We start from the raw sequence: 18,580 nt of genomic DNA, 5'->3' as shown, positions 1-18,580 counted from the left end.
AGGAATATATTTAGATTTTCTTGACAATTTTCTTTTTTTATTACTTGTTTACTTGATATTTTACAATATAAAATATGACTGTACTGCAAACTTCTATCAAAAACCGAAAGATACTTCGTTCAGGCCGAGGGACCAGGGTTTTTTTTTAATTCTTTAATTTTTTTTCACCTTATATTTTTTAATACTAATAAAGTTAACAACAAATCATGTTAGTAGCTGAATAGACTTCATTTTCGTTTTAATCGAATATTCAATAATAATATATTTTTCGATAAAAGTGTCCTCTTTTCGAGGCTTTGATATTCTTTAATCATTTCTCCATTCGCCCGTCCCCGAATCCATTGTTGGCACAATTTACCACCTATAGTGCGGATATTAAAGGGTCGTGTCTTTTGATGCTATAAATTTGTATAAGTATATTAATATAATATGAAGTGGATTAAGCCAAAATTGTTACTTCATTTGTATTTTGTGTCAAGTTAATCGCTTCCTGAGATTTTACAGGTACATCGCAATATTTTGTAGTTAGCATTTATCTATTTAAGAAATTTATGTTTGAACAATTGACGTCCATTGACCAGGCTGGATAAGTTTGGGTTCCCCTGCGATACCAAAAAAGGCTGGATAAGTTTGTGATTTGTGCTAATAATTATTAAAAAAACTATGAAACGTTCATCTAATTAACATTAAACTTCTCATGTACGCAATCTCATAAATTCTCACTTACTCTATACTAACACCGATATAATAATATAGTTAAACCAAAAAATACAAAATAAAACATTGTTAGTACATTATGAAAACAAGGAAAAGTAGTAGAAATTATGAAATTTAGCGGTCACTATTTTTTTCGTAAAAACGTTAAATTATGCCATGTATACTACAAATTTTCGGTCATTGTTAAGAAAAAAAATTCGCCTAATACTGCATACACCTTACCTTTACATATTTATTCAAAATATTATACATTTTATAACTTCCATAAGCATTATTTAAAGGGAAAGGGGTAATCGGTAGATAATAATCACGACCGTTACGGTGACCATACCATGCGTGGTCAACTATTAACACGATTTGCTTTGTAAACACAGTAAATCACCAGGTTTCAATGATCGATGGGTATAAAATAAAAGACCTTAAGTCGTGTGATTTATTAACGAATAGTATTCAGACAGAGCCAGTTTATTTGATTGTGAACAAGGATTTAAATTACAGAAGTCAGTGCTATTGAGTAAGTCGATCATGTGATTCTGTCCTTGAATCTAGTACATTTCTATGTCTTATATTGTTTCTTGTTGAATATAATTTATTTGGTCAACTCAATTTTAACGTTTCTAAAATTTCGTGTTGATTAGAAGGCATTTATTATGTTCATTTATGTCAATCGTTTAATAATTACTTTAGAGTCTTCTAATATTCACTCCAACTTCACTTATTATAATGAAACAAATTTTTCGGATTTAATCCGCGATTAAATGCGAAAAAGTTGTTCCGTTAAACTATTAAAAAAACTACCAAATAAATCCCCTTAAATAGTTAAATTCGAGCTTTATTATTTATCTATTTATTTTATACTTTATTGTATACCACAAATATATTACAAACAAAGCATAAAGGTAGTTACAGACAGTGAAGTACAATGGGCGGACTTATGGCTAATTAGCCATTTCTTCCAGACAACCCACTTACTGTACGATACGAAATTATTACTCTAAGCTAATCATCTATCAAAATTAATTTTATAAATAATTGTTTGATACATAACTGTAATTAAACTTTTTATAATATATTATTATTAAAATAATGTTTATCAAAATAACCCATTTAATCAAAATGTACATAAATAAGAATAATGAATAAGATTAATTTAAATAGTAATTAACTCATTTAACGAAGACGTTGTTTAGTCATTACCTGCGGCTAAAACTTACACTTCAAAGTAATTCAACTATGTCGCCGGCGGCGGGCACCAATCGTTTTCATCAATTTAAAGTTTAATTTCTCCTCGAATTATGTATAAACTGAAATCACGTCGACGAGATTACTTTTAGCGTTTAATCGTTTATGATATTTTTCTTAATTGATTTGTACCATCACGTGATAGCTATTTAGTAAAAAATAAGTAATCTATTTCAGAATTTGAATAAAGAATCACATTTTTAATTTGCTGTGTGTGCTTCTCGTGAGTGTCGTAAGTGGTAACTTAGGGATAACACAGTTCCACTACCACCTTGGAACTTAAAAAGCCGACTGATGGCGGGATAATCATCTAACTGCTGGCTTTGATTTAAGTGACTCTTATATATGAAAAATAATATAATTAGGTCAAGTCGATGTTATTACGAAGGAAGTAATAAAAATTTCATCACGGTAAAAAATTTCTTTTCAGGAAACTTTAAACTCTTGCTAGTTATGGCACATTTGCTCGTGAAATGAATTACGTGACTTTCAATATGTTTAAAACGAAATTCACGCTTTTCATATTGGCTATAACATTCGCATGTTACAACGGTCAGACGAACGATTCTGTTACGTATTTGAGCCGATTTATTGCGGACTTATGGCTTGAGGGGTCGCATGTTGCAAGGATTGTTTGGAAGGATTGTACGAAAAAGGTATTTTAAAATTTTATTTATACTTTAATATTATAAGGCTAAAAAGGTTTATGTATTTGCTTTATGTTCTTTGTTCCTGAAACAATTAATTTGAATAATTCATTTAGTATCTATCCAAATATCGCTACGAATTATAGTAGTGCATATGTCGCAATACTAAAAGTTCACGATCGTTCAATTATTCAATACTGATGTACCGCTATTGTAAAATTGTATGGTAAAGGCTGTTTTTTGCTCTCACAAAATGAAAAATACGGGATGCGCTTACTCTTAAACCTCTATATTTTTATAATAATGGATTAATATGCTATAAAAAAACGCTTTTATACAGAACACACACCACATTATAAATTAAGAATTATTTGAAGTATTTTTTTAATACTATTATAGTAAAAATAATTGATTAAGAATTATTATGTTGGACGTTAACATTTTGCATATTTGAAAACTATTAACTAAGAAGCCTATTGAATATGATGGCTGAAAAGTTGTCCATTTGTTATAATAAATTTTGTTATAATAAATACTTTTGGTTTCTACCACAATTTTCACCTCACGGCGCGTAGTAGTAAACTTAAACTGAAAGTTATCTATATATATATATTAGTAAACAAAATACCTTTTATCACAATGTTTGTACAAAATGTAATCACGCTGTTCGGTCAGTAGAAAACAGTTATAATATGAATTATTGCGCTCCAGTTGCTATAAATATCAACTGATATAAAACCGTAAGGGACGCCTATTTGACACATTGAGACATCTTGCTATCACGTTAAATTCAACATGATGGATATCACTAGGTTATTTTTACATCGTGTATGATGCCGTTATTCTAAGTGCTTGCTATTTTATGTTATACAATACATATATAAATATTAAGCATAATATATTACACGACACGACACGACATGACACGACACGACATGACACGACACGACAGGATTCGATCTAGAGCAGAATGCGTAAGGGAAAGAGAGAGAGAGAGAGATTAAAGAGAAAAATGAGCTGAAAACGTAAACTTCAACCTGTAGTGGGAAAATTGCAAGTCGTTTTTATTCAGTCCACTTTAGATACTCATATCGGTAGCTTTCTAATCGGCTTTACTCACCGATGAAATTGAACGAGGACCCATAATCACTTTATATCATTTTCAGAAATAATGCATGTGATTGCTTTTTTGCAGATTATAATTCTACTATTTGCGAAATAGCAATTATAATGAAGTAATGGTTTTTATTCAAACCTTTAGCTATTGACTTTTTGGTTTATAAATTATGTAATTAGAGTTAAACTGTATGTAGTCATTCGTTATTCCGGTACGCAAATATTCTTTTCTCTTTTTTATTATATTATTTTTTCGTCCTTTTTTTATTAGCAATGGTCTCTAGTACGACTGGTTGAATAAAGACATAAAGACCTTAATGACTTTGCCTATATCTTTTTCTTTTACCTCTTTTCTTACCTCTCTTTAGTTTAAAAATAATTACCAAAAAAGCAATGATGATATCAGCTGAGCTGTGAATGAAGCAAATTGATATTGTTACAAATATGTATATGTCTGGCTTAAAAGCAATGGTCGGTGAAAAATAATAATTTTTATCGAAAAGGAAATAATTTACTGGCGTAGACACGTAGCACGAGACTGACACTGTAATTTAATAACAGGAAATTTTGTGCAGATAACATGTAAATGTTGGGTAACCTTTTTATATTTGTTGTAAGAATATTTAATATGAGAAAAAAGGAATTCTCTTAGTGGGACAAAAAATTACTAGCTATTTCGTTCTATTTATAAAATGCAATTCCGTAATCATTTAACCCAGAGTCAATTGTTATACAAGTTTTTTTTTAAGCGTACATCCATATGCATTTACTATATAATCATAGTTCCAAAGAAAATCTAAGTAACTAGTATCTTTTTATCTATCTTTAATTTATCTTATCTTATATCTTTAATTTAATTTATCATTATCTATCTATCTTTAAAATGAAATTTATTGACCGAAGTTGCCAAATTAACTTTAATAATTTGTATAATCTTCTTGTTAATAACAAGGTCTGCGGTGACAAAATTTTCGGGGGATTTTAATAATTATTTATCTTGTAAAGGTTGATATAGTGGTATATTGCAAATAGAAACTCTTTTTTAATATATCATGTAACACTTTTTTATTATTGGCATACACTGAAAAAAAATCATACAGAGCTCACCTATATTAAAAAAACTTCGTAACGGTAAATAAGCATTTTATACATTTTATAACACAAATTTCCAAAACAATCCAGTTAATTTGTGAATGGGATAGTAGATGAAGTAATTTTAATTTTGAAAAATCTAATAATCGTATTAGAAAACAATTGAAAGATGAAGTAAAAAATGTCATACGTATAGAGTAGACTTTGATAAAGTACCTATTGCTTCCACCACTTCACATCAAACTGGGATTAATAAAGTTTGTTAAGGCATTATTTATCCTAAGATGGTAACACTTCACTTTCGATTTCCTCTACCTTATAATTAGAAAACTGATAAAAGATAGAAAATTTAAAAAAATGATGTATACCACAGAAAAAATGCTTAGGATGGCTTTAGAAATATGGTTTCTAAATTCGTAGGAAATAAATAAAAGATCCTGATTATAAAAAATATTGGCCAAAAAAAAATGTTAAATGCAAATATAAAAGCTTACGCTGTAATTTGAATTCGAAAATTTATTTTTTATATTGATATTTTCGTAACATTTCTTGAAGTCCAATGCGACAGGTCCATCATAATAAAAAGGAGATGGAAAGAAGGTATCAAGGCCGTTTGTACGTTACTGTGTAGGTGGACCATTGCTGGATAATATGTAGAGATAAGCTAAAAATTCATAAACGAAAAACAAAAAAAACGAAATTTTTCTTTAAAGATATTATGTCTTTATTGATTTGTTTTTTGTTTCATATTTTACGCTTATGTTTTGTGTTGAAACTCAATGAAAAAAGAAAAATAAAAAAAAAATACTCATTTATTTTATTATTTGTTGATTTAAAGTTATTATGTAGCATATCCAAATACTATATACATACACACGACCTGATAAATATGAGGTCAATCAGATTTTATATTATTTTTATAACAATTACAACAAATATTCGTAACATTAGAAAAAAAAATCGTAGATATGTGTGTCTTGCAATCTAAATAATACCTGAGTGACAAAACCATTGACACGGTAATTAATTTGACAAATAGTAGTAGTGGCCCAATGGCGCAATGTGCAGTGACCCTGTTTTCTGCGCCGAGGATTGTGGGTTTGACTCCCGCCATTAATTTATAGTTGTATTATTTATTTATCGAAAAGAACATATAGCTTTATCGATCGATTGTTACCTTGTTGCATTCAGTTACTTACCCTAGGAACAAACGAACGTGTGCGTACGTCAAAAAAAAAAAGTATAAAATATGATCAATTTCACATTAATTGCAATTTTCACTAAAACAATGAACTTGTCAATTGTAATTTTGTTCTAAGGGGCGCATTACTGCAACGAACAACTGTTATTAGCAGAGGTTTAAACAAGTAGTTCCGATGAATCTGAACGTTTGTTTATACATTATTTACTTGATAAAAAAGCGGTAATTAATTTGTGTAGCGAAAAAATATACTTCAAGGTCAACGTTCTTAAAGTTGTTTAACTGTTTTTTTCTTTTATGTTTTACTGAACTACTTGTCTTTTCGATATTGAAGAGTTTCGTCGAGCAACTATTTCTTATGTAAGTTTTATTAGTTCGATTAAAAGTTACATAATATGTATAAATTTAGCGATCGACTTAATTTGAGAATCTTATATAATACATAATATTTACATCACAGTCCCTACTATTAAGTTTTTATAATTTTCATAACATTTTCCTGATTCCTGTTTTTAATTTGTTTTTTAGTTAGTAGATGTCAAAGGTGTTACGGATCATAAGGAATACTATCCGAGGTTTATAAGATGTATGAAGAGGAAGACTCTAAGGGCTTTGGACCGTAGTTTGAGTCAGGACGTGGTGCCTATAGCGGATGGAATGAATTTAGTCAGATTCGAACTGGTTGATAATTCAGGGAACATCCTGCAGGAGAATGAGACAAGGTATGTAATTAATTGACTTCTTTTAATATGTATATTTTTGAGAAGTCAAGATAAAATATATATTAATGCAAAGGTTTATGGATTCGATTCTTATTTGTAATGGGTACTAGTTTGGAGAAATAACCCACTTGTGTCCAATCTGGATATATTAGAAGGATAATCCTGTGGATATTCACATCATACCTTGGAGACTACTATTAAGAGTCAGTGACAATTGCTATTATATGTACCTAATAACTATGGACTGTTGATAGGGAAATTATTTCACATCTTAACCAACATTTCTAGATAGTTTTTCATATTTTATAGAAAAGTACTTCCCGCAATAGTGGAATATACACTACTCTGTAACAGTCTGTGTTCAGTCATTTTTAGTTCTGTGTATTTTACAATTCAATTTTATTACACGTGTTTGCATCGGATGTGTTTCTCGTTTTCTCCGTATTTATATGACACAAATACAATTTTGATTATTTGGAGTGGACAGAAAATCGGATTGTTAACGAGAATAATTGTTATGTATAATTAAATTAAAGTAGTCGATGATCTTAAATAATACAACTTCTATGTATTATTCGTATTGACTTGTAAAGACAACTCGAAAACTATCTCGGTCTATAGATATAAAAATAATTCTGTGTACTTTTAAACTGATATAACTGTAATATTTATTTTACGTAATTTTTTGTCATATGGGCGCTTACTATAGATTCGGTCCCTCAGCGACAGTAATGTGTACAATTAACATAAGTAATAACCGTATATAAGTACCGTGTTGGCTGTAGTCTTCGACCTTTTATTATCAACACTGGTATTGTAGCTAATTTTTAGCGGTTTACCAAAATCCTTTTCTCCGATTTTTTCTTGCCTAAAGAATGGTTGATAAAAAGAATCAGAATCTGTCCTGATTTGTAATACAATAATTTTAATTTATAAGTATTTTTATAAGAAATATATCCTTTTAAACTACGTTATCTGCGTGCGTCTACGTGCTTATAAACCCTTAAAACTGGCGTCATTTCCCTACTAAGAGGAAGATAACAATCAGGGGCTTTAAATAGCGCATGATAGATTTTAGTAAACTCCAAAGGTTGTAAGGTAAGCTCACAAGAACAAAGTATTATCATAAAAAATAACAGTTTGAATAGTTATGGATATCACGATTCTTGTGAAAATTATTTTACTCTTTATGGTCGATATAGTACACGACAACTAACATTAAGTGTATTAAAAAATTTATTGCACAGTAAAAAAAAAACGTCAATTTATTATAGAGATAAAATTATAACTGAGTAATTACTGAGTAGTGTTATTTTATACTCAGGTTCGGAAAAGAACAACTGAAAGTCCATTAAAATAATGCCTCAATCCAATTTCACAAGAAAGAATGGATGAAAATACTCATCTATAATAATATGAAAGTGAATAATATTTCAATAGTAGGTTAACTAATGTTTGGGCCGAATAAAAGGAAAATGATATTGAGTATTACTCAAAAATAATGGATAGGAGGAAAATAATTTAATATTCGAAAAATTACTGAACATATATTAAAGTTTTTGACGGACATACATATGTATGTTTAAAATGTATAGTGACTTATTTTCACCATCGTTAATTTTTATACTTGGTCTCTTTTGTTTAGAAAGATTAAGACTAATTTTAATTAAGGTAATACGTTTTATAAGCTTCATAAATAAACTAGATATATATATATATATATATATATATATATATATATATATATATATTATTCGCGCGTGATATCAATGTAGATTTATATGAATTACAAATCCTCGACTATTATCAATCTAATAATCATGGTGTCATTTTCTATCGTGACAATGTTACAATTACCTCAACAGATAAAAAAATGTTACTAACAGATTCAGAATTAAGCATTATTTTTTGTGTTAGCGAATATATTACCTCCTTTGCAAGTTACTTGAAAACTTATGTAAACCACAACAAACTACATACTTTTAATCTAATAACGTGAACAAAATGACAATTTTGAAGAAAAAAAAAAGATTTTTTTTTAGAATACCTATATATTTTAATTATAGTAAAAATATAAGTTTTTTTTTTTTTGATTTATAATAATAACGTCATTTCTTATTAAAAATGAAAAAATACTAAAATATACTTAACATATTTAATGGATATTACCATAATATTTCACTCAGAGACTGTCATATACTACTTATAATACGTAAAAGTTTTGCAGAAAATGTAGCCTGTAATCGCCGGGGTTAATGCACTCGAAATAATTTGTCAACGTCTTCTTAAGTGGGTTTCAAATGCAATTGCGTAAAGCGCTTCGGTTTCGTTGATGTAGCGAAACAAAGTTATACGTAAAAACAAATATTGATGGCTTGAAATATGTAATTGTTTTATAAAATTTTAGTCGTTATTACAAGCGATACAAGCAAATTTGTGTCCTAATAAGTCATAGAAACGAAATTTTATGAATCTATTTTACGTTCGTATTTGTATAATAAGCTAAATCGATAATATATTGATATAAAATTTATTCACTTAAATCAGAGTACTTTATACATTCGTTTTAAAATTGTATTATTTACATGGTATACATATTCTTTGTCTTTAGCGGTCTTTTTCGTTTTTATATAACTAGGTCAGCAAACTAGCGTATGGCTCACCTGATGGGAAGCGATTACCGTAGTGCACCGTCTGTAACACCATAAGCATCGCAAGCGCGTTCCCGACCCTATCTTCAATCCATCCCAGGAGCTCTGGTCACCTTACTCACCAACAGGAATACAACACTGTCTGAAAACAGTATTATTTAGCTGTGATTTTCTGTAACGTTGAAGTGAATTGATTGAACTACCCCAGTCGGGCTGCTCCATATTTTGAGCAGGAAATTTCCTGCTGTGCCCTACCTCAGTTAAATGTATATATTTTATTGACAAACGATGTTTATAAGGATAGAGAATTAAATTGTACTTTTTAATAAAGCCGTAAATCTTTAAGAAGGGCAGCTCTTAAAGTCTGATAAATATATAGTTATAGAATACGGCTGACATGTCTCGTTAGGAGACATACGACGACGACGCGTTAGCTCAGCGGTCAAGGCACTGACTTGTGAATCTTTGCACATGGCAAACATTTGTACTGGCCATACAGGTGTTTGATTTGGTCTGATCGTTTGTGCTTGTGTATTATATGTGTTTCCAGACCCCCGACACAGGATAAAATCCTAGTGGGGGCTGTTGAGTGTGAGTTGTTTGTATACATAAATTATATGTTATTAGCGCTAATTAATTTTGAATTTGAGTCCTTGATGAGTATGATCTCGTTACAAAATGTATTACATTCATTGGTGGTGATTTATAATTTTTCGCATAAAACAAATGGTACTTTGTTAAATTTATACAATACGTATTTAATTTTACTACAATATGATCTAATAGTTTATAATTTACTAACACAAAAGCATAGTAAAGTTTATATATTTATGTAGATATAGTTTTAATATAAGAAAATAAATCTTTTCTAATGTGTATATGCAAATGTTTAATTACAAAATACATTCAGCGAGCTCCAGTTCTAGCCTCGTCTTTGCAATTCTGCAATATTAACACAGTCATTCAATTTAATTCTAGGGTTAATAAAACCGTGAGTGTATTAGAAACGTGAATTGAAATATGAGTCTAAAACGCGTAAGCGATCAAATTTATATCGCATAAGGAATATAAATACAATTTTATTGCAAGTATCAATAAAAAGTGAAATTCTCAAAATGAACCCAATCAACTTATCTATTCTAAATCATCTTTATATCATGTATTAACGTTAAGCAAAAACTTTGTACCCCTTTTTACGAAAATTGCGCAGACGGAGGAGTATGAAATTTTGCACACTTATAGTTTATACAGAGAAGGAGTGCAGAATACTAATATTTTTTTAAATTATGCATAAAAAATACATTAAATCAATAAAACAAAAATGTTACACACACGATCATGTATTTGACACACAAACGTATACACATATACTCTTTTGTTTTTTATTATAGAAGTATCTTTGACAACAGAACCTTAATAATGTTCAATCTTGTAATTTAAATTAATTGTGGTCGAATTTCGATCACTGGGCGACCACTAGTATATAATAATAAGGTTAGGTTAGGTTAGTTAGGCTAAGGTGGCGAATGCTAGCGCGACCCCATCTCGCCCCACCCAGGCGGATGACTGCTCACACGTGGTGGTTGTTAGTCAGTAGGAGTCTGACATAACCCTCTGGCGCCCCCGCGCTGGAGGGTATCCATGATGGATTTTCCCCACAAAAAAAAAGGTTAGTTAGGCTAAGGTTAAGATATTTGCCATGTTACTCCATTTAAATTATTTATATATCTATCATTTTATAGATAATTGCTTACTCTAACGGCATCAACAACTAAAAAAAATTATTATTGCTTTTGTTTTTGTAATTTAATTAATTATTAAAATTATATATATGACGGCTTTATTTTTAAAACAACGTCAACATGATTGACGGTCGGTATTTTTTTGTTCAATTTTAAATCAACTCATGTATAAATACTTTTTTTGTAATTTGTAAAGTGATAATTATTAAACTTATTTAGTGCGAGTTATTTGCACGGGTATAGCTAGTATTATGTTAATAAAGATTCTCTCTGAGAAAAAGGCTGTTTTATTTTGATAAAAGTAATTTGTCAGTATAAAACCATACGTTCAAATAATGTATTTTAAGAAAAATCAGTTGTAGAGCATTCGATTACACATAAAAGACATATAAAAATATTAAGTAAGAATTTCAGATAAAAAAATAGCAAAATAGTGAATTTACAGCGAAACGTCGTCGCCACTATATCGGGGTCATACATACACTACCTAAATGGTTACACGTGAGCATAATAAATGAATGTGATTAATGTGTTTCTAAAATAGGCTGCACACTACATGTCCTCTAAAAATATATGTATATATGTGATATTTTCAATGTATTTGTTCACATATCGATCTAATGAAAACCATTATATTATGAATGTAATCACTAGAATTTTAAAAATACTATTTTAAATATATATTTCAATCAAAAAATTGATGTTTACTTGCTAATATTCCATTAAAAAGTCTAAGTTTTATTATGTAACACAAATAAAAGCACAAAAACATTTTTCAAGCATGTATGAATGTAATTTTATTAACAAATAGCCTGAAAAAAAAATGCTTATATAATATTATCAAATAATTCAACTCAAGTAAGCCTTATTTCACTTCTTAAAAGTACAATTTAAATCCAGCGTTAAGTTACTTACGTCAATTTTACAATTTACTTCTTTAAGGGTTTCCACGTTCAAGAATGTTTGTATCCGACCTTTATTAACTATTTAATTTGATATATAAAATTATTTGCAGAAATTTCAGGTAAAATTTTCAGATGATTTTATTTCGATTTTTAATATTATGCAATGACAACCGCATCCATAATATTTTATTAAAGCCTTTTCAACTGCTTCCATTTCTATAATATAATTTTATACCGGATAGTGATGTTAAAGGAATTTATTGCGAAAAACAATGATCAACTTATAACAATAACAATATTCTTTGTTCTTTTGAATACACTTGTTGTAAATATATTTAAATAATATTAGAGTTATTTTTAATTCACTTAATTCAGATGTCTTATATTAGTTTACCAAATCGATAAAATAGATCACAACAAAAAATAAATGCATAAAAACGTTTTTATCTTTGATAATGCTATCTCATTTATATCTTTATATATTGATATATTTCTATAGATTTTACTACAAGTCGGTTCCACTCGCCTCCACGATGTTTGTATAATTCCATTTTAAACCCTTACATATTCCATAGATTTGGATTTTTTTTCTATATAGTTATTTTCTGTGCTCAACTTTTGATATTGTGTTTTGAAACAAAACAAAAAAAAAACTGAAAGACAAACATTTTTTGTCTCCTGACTTACCTATATTAATTTATTAGATATTAAATCTAATATATAAAATTCTCGTGTCACAGTTTTCGTTGCCATACTCCTCCGAAACGGCTTGACCGATTTTGATGAGATTTTTTGTGCTTATCCGGTATCTATGAGAATCGGCCAACATCTATTTTTCATCCCCCTAAATGTTAGGGGTAGTCCACCCCTAATTTTTTTTTTTTTTTTAGACAAAATTTTTAATTTCTATCTTTTTATGATACAACATTAAAAAATACATACAACCCTAAGTTTCAACCCTCTACCATCAACCCCTATTTTTAATAGCGTTTAGCGGCAAGACAACGATTGCCGGGTCAGCTAGTTTACCTATAATTTCTTACTTATTCTATCAAAAGTATTAATATAATTTATCGAAATTGGACTAATAATAAAACTGATGGTTTTAGTTCATGGTCGGAGAAAGAGCTGGAGGACGGCGAATGGCGATATCTCGCCCTTAAAAGAATGGCTCAAGTTCTTCGAACTCACGTTATAAAATTCGAATTCGATGATGACAGCATCTCTAGCAAAGGTTTGTAATACATTTTTTTTATTCAACCATTTTTTGATTGTTCTTGTAATGCATCGCAAATCAACTGTTTATTAGCTAGAGAGGAGCTAAGAAAATATTATCAAATATCTAATTCTGTATACACAAGCGACGTTTTTGCTTTTTATGTTACTAGTGTATAAAAAATTACAGAAATTATTTATAAATTACACAAGTCAAATATAGTCTGTTATATATTTATTGTAAGTGGTTCGTTAACTACTTTATAGATAAAATATTAAAAAAAATACTTTTACGGTAAAAGTTTTCACTTGCGACCTAAATAAATAAAGAAATATATTGACCCATATACTTTGAAGAATTTTGACAAATAGTAGTAATAGCTCCAAAAAATATTCATGCGTTGGCGCTTGCAGCTGACAGTTCATATATTTTAAAACAAAAAACACGTGCGTTGATCAGTTACGTTTGCTAGCCACGGGATAATTTCATAAGCATAAAAAAAGTTGTGTGGCAGCTCATAAGCGCGACTGGAGTTTACTCCTTAACAACAATTACCGTGACATTTAAAAATCTAGTAAACGAATTAAATTACAATTAATTAAAACAATAAAATTCAAAATATGACGTTTGCTATTTGCTGGTATAGTACGAAACCTATATCTTGCTACTGTTAAAACTACTGCAAAGCTTCAATCTCAGCATCACTGCTGTTTCGTTGTATTAGATGACACTTCCCAAATGTTTCATACAAAGTTTTATATTGTTTCTTAAGGAATAAACAAATAAACCCTTCATACTGAACAACCGTTTTTGTTGTTTAACCGTCCGAACAGCATTTGAATACGGTGCCGGAAATATGGCTATCTTTCTATGGTCTATACAGACCTTTTTCATGCGCGGAATCGAATCTGCGATAGCTATCAACAAGTTATTGTATGCGAAATGTGATGTGAAACATAAACCTGATATTTTGGATGTAAGTCTTGTAACTTATGCTATACAGTCAATAATATTATATTACATGTTAGCACATGCAGCTCAAAAAATATACCAAGACACGCTCTGCATAAACATCTTAAGCTAGCGTCCGATACCAAAAATAAAGTTGGTATTACCTTTTCTAGAAAATTTCTCTTTCCACTTAATTTAATAACACTCAAATTACTTTCGGTAGCACAAACAGGTTTTGTGTTAATTTAATAAAGCCGCATATTGTTAATGTAACAATATATTCTAAATAGGAGTTATTATTTCCATACTTTGGTTTACGTAAGGTACATCTCGTCTAACTTCGTTATTAGAATATCTTATTCACCAATTATATATCTTCAATTTAACTTACTGTCTATTTTAATACTTAGTAAATTTAATCCAAGAAAATGATAAAACTTGAATGTCTTATTTGACATACTTGAATAAAGTGTCGTTTTAACGAGAACGCTAAGATATTCAGTGGAAGATCACATGAATCTGTACAAAATGGGCGAAGTTTTCAATTGGGGCAAATAATTAATCTTAATTTCTTGTCTACTTTTCTCAATGACAACAATTCAAATATAAAATTTGTCGCATTTTCCATCGTTGATGATTTAGACGATAACGGTCTGCTTCGTTCTTACTTTTAATGACGTCACGTTAACATAAAAAACTTTTTCGAATATTATCAAATAGACAAGTAGTTCGTACTTCATTATTATTTAAACATAAAATATTAACATTCATCATTTCATATAATTTGCAAATATTATTCAGTAAATTTGCATTTTCATTGTCTTTGCTATATAGGTATTTATAACCGACTCCAAAAATGAGAAGGTTATCAATTTGGTTGGTATTTTACCGATTACGTCGAGATTTCTGATCCAATTTACGTGATTCTTTTTTTTTGTTCGATGGAAAATAGTGGTAACTTGGACCCATAAAAATTTTAGTCAGTTTTTCGACAGTAGTTTTTATTTTACAAGCATTTTTGCTAACTTGGAAAATGTAAATTTCACGAAACTTTATTTCAATGTAAACCGCTCACTTTGATCTAAGTGATCCTTATTTATTTTATGCGGAATAGTTGCCATTTGGTCCTTTAAATATTTGATTTAGTTTAGCCCAGTAGTTTGCACTTTATGAGCACTGTTATTCACTTGGACTTTTAATTTTATTTACACGATACTTTGTGTACAGTATTTTTAAGAGGAAAACACCGAAACTTACTATCTGCCTACCTGATCTAATCCTACAAAAGTCCTACTGTAGTTTACACAAAAACCTATTATAGACACGAAAAGCAAAAAAAAAACTACGTTTTAAATCCGTCTTCAAAAACTGAAAAACAATAAATACGCTAATATATTTTATCTTATTAATTTTAATAAAAAGTAGTTTCTGCCTGCAACTTCGTCCGCATGAAATAGAAACAATTCTGTTATATATGATTTTTGCAAAACTTTTACGAAGAAGCTCTCAAAAGAAAATAACCCGATTTTGAAACATTTGTCATTGGTGCTCCGCTCCTATTAGACTTAGCGTTATGATATATATAGCCTATAACCTTTCCCAATAAATGGGCTATCTATCTACTGAAAGAATTTTTCAATTCGGACCAGTAGTTGTTGAGATTAGCGCGTTCAAACAACCAAACAAATGTTTGAAAAAAAAACAATGATTTAACAGTTATAAATTTTTGTTATGTTCATATTTAGAATAGAAGTTTGACTTCCTAGCGTATATGTTTTGCGTAAGTGTTAACCACTTCTCGCTCCAAATGGATTCATTATGGAGAATAATATACTCCGTTTGGTGTACATTAGTAGATTAGTAACTCAATAATTCATATTTTTGTTCGTTTCTTTTTTTTTTACTTTATCACTCTTGCGCTAATGTGTTCCACTGTATCATCATTTCACACTACCCTGAGTAGACTGGTAGAGATCTCTTATGGAGATAAGTTCATCCTTGCCAACATGCCTTGTAAAAATGATTTATAATAATGTTTTTAAAGTGCAATAAATAATATATAATCAAACACAAACAAGCAATTTGTTTACAGTTGAATACAGAGGTCGCCGACGTCACCATATGATGACTATGATGATGTTTGGAATCGTGTCCATTGGCATGGTCCTGATTCCAATGGGCTTCCAATTTCTTGCAGTGCTTGGAGGGAAAGCTCTACTTTTATCTAAAATGGCTCTCATACTCGCCTCGATACAAGGACTTAAAAAGGTAGTTCATTTTTATAGGCTAATTTTGTTCTGTTTGAAGAAACACACTGTTCACTAATCCCAAAATTTCTATAAATCATTGTAAATATATTTCACTAAAAGATAATACAATTAAAATAAAATGAAATTTAAAACAATATTATTTTAAATATACTCACTGAATCTATTTTCGTACTTACACAAATTTTAACATCATTAAAACTGCAACGGTTCGTGATAATTTACTTATTTAAATATAACGTTATTTTAACAGGCAACATCGTTAACTTAATTGTATTAATTTTTCACTAAATTCCTGCCAACTAACACGAGTAACTATATTATTCTCTTATAGGTGGACACTTATGACGCGTATAGTGAAAGAGGGAACGTGTGACATTCCATAAATCAAAATAACTTTATTACAAAAATATAGAGACACTTCCATATTAATCACATAACTGGTGAACAGCACATTACTAATCAAAAACGATGATAAAAAGTTAACAGATGTTCTGTTCCAGATTTCTGCAAGTCCGTTAAGCTACGGCTTCTACCCTTCGTACCCACCATTCGACCATTACGATAAAAGAAGTAGAGAAGGACATATGCCGGTACCAACATCTCAAGAAGCCTTATTTTTAAAAAAATCTTTACATCGAACAGATAACTTTAAAGCAGAGGAAAACGAACCTGAGCCTATAAATCGTAAGGCAGTCGAAAGTTTACACAAAAAAGGATCTAATGTCAAAAAACTCGATAAAGAAGATATAAGGCAGTATACAGTTTATAATGGTTATACATCCGAAGATATAGTGCCTTCTTCAAACTCGCAGTCCACTTTAGTTGACCTTACAACGAACCCTGGAGAGGTGCAAGCTGACTATTCGTTAGATTTACCGTTCAATGGATTTCATTTTCAAAGTTCCACTCCTATCATTTCAGCTTGAAGTGTTTGTGAGACTCTTCAGGGCTCTGTACGATGTAATAATAGGAATATATTCATATTTTGCACAAGTTTTATATCCAAATAGATACGTAATATATCATGTTTATTAAAATAGTGAAAAAAATGTTTTTTGTTTTTTTTTTCAGTTCTTAAGTTGGTTGTTATTTATAAATAATTGAATTTCTCGCAAACGATAAAAAACCGACTTCAATTACATCGACAAGTAATACAACGATTCAAGTAAATATGCGTTATCAAAAGTTTAAATGTGAAAATTTAAATGTGACCACGTGATAAACATCAGCTTTTGGTTAAATTAAAAATCATCAAAATCGGTACACCCAGTAAAAAGTTATGCGGTATAATACAACGTAGGTCGACGAAAAAATTGTCTAGTGAAAACGCATTATTAGATATAACTCAAAAAGTAGTTGATATATCTCAAATAAATTTTAATAAGACCAAATGATACGTACCACCTTTTGATTAAATTTTTTTTGTCCACGCAGTCAAAAGTTCTGAAGTAACATACATAAAATAATACAATCGAATTGAGAACCTCCTCGTTTTTTGGAAGTCAGTTAGTAAATAAAATGTTTGTTAGAATTTTTGTAATTTTTCCTTTAAACCGAGAAAATATGGTGGTTCTATAGTCAACGCGTATATATTTTAACTGATTTTCAAAAAAAAAAATATTTCTCTTTCTCAATTCGATTGTATTTGTTATTTTATTTATGTGAAGAACTTTTGACTGAGTGGACAGATTTCGAAGATTTTTTTTTTTTCGATTTTTAACCACCTTTCAAACGAAAGGTGGTTGTATGTCATGTGGTCATATTTAAATTAAATTGAGGCCTGACAAGCACTTTTTGAGTTATATCTTATAATGCGTATTTACTTGACTATTTTTCCATCGACCTACGCTATACCGCATAACTTTTCACTTGGTGCAGCGATTTTGATGATTTTTATTTATATAGCAAGCACAATGGTTTATGCTTAACAAGCATAATTTTTTACGGAGTAGTTAAATTTTGAAATTTCCTTTTTTAGTCAAAACTTTCATATACTTACTATCAAAAATATTCTCTTGATGACAAAATTTAAAGTCACAAATACAAGTATATTTATTTTAAATCAGAAGAAATTAACTATAAAAAAACAAAAAAAAGCGCTTAAGATA

General features: G+C 29.5%; 1 protein-coding gene across 1 annotated transcript; it reads left to right on the top strand.

The window, feature by feature from the left end:
* The first annotated feature begins 2,453 nt into the window (after positions 1-2,453).
* On the top strand, positions 2,454-17,513 carry LOC123654871. Its single transcript, XM_045590732.1, has 5 exons — positions 2,454-2,615; positions 6,544-6,737; positions 13,145-13,269; positions 16,295-16,470; positions 16,973-17,513. The coding sequence occupies exons 1-5, from the start codon at positions 2,454-2,456 to the stop codon at positions 17,396-17,398; spliced, it is 1,083 nt and encodes a 360-aa protein (XP_045446688.1). The 3' UTR covers positions 17,399-17,513.
* The last annotated feature ends 1,067 nt before the right edge of the window (positions 17,514-18,580 follow it).

Source organism: Melitaea cinxia, chromosome 7 (genome assembly GCF_905220565.1).
Source record: "Melitaea cinxia chromosome 7, ilMelCinx1.1, whole genome shotgun sequence".
NCBI lineage: Eukaryota > Metazoa > Arthropoda > Insecta > Lepidoptera > Nymphalidae > Melitaea > Melitaea cinxia.
This window is presented reverse-complemented; position numbering and strand designations above follow the sequence as displayed.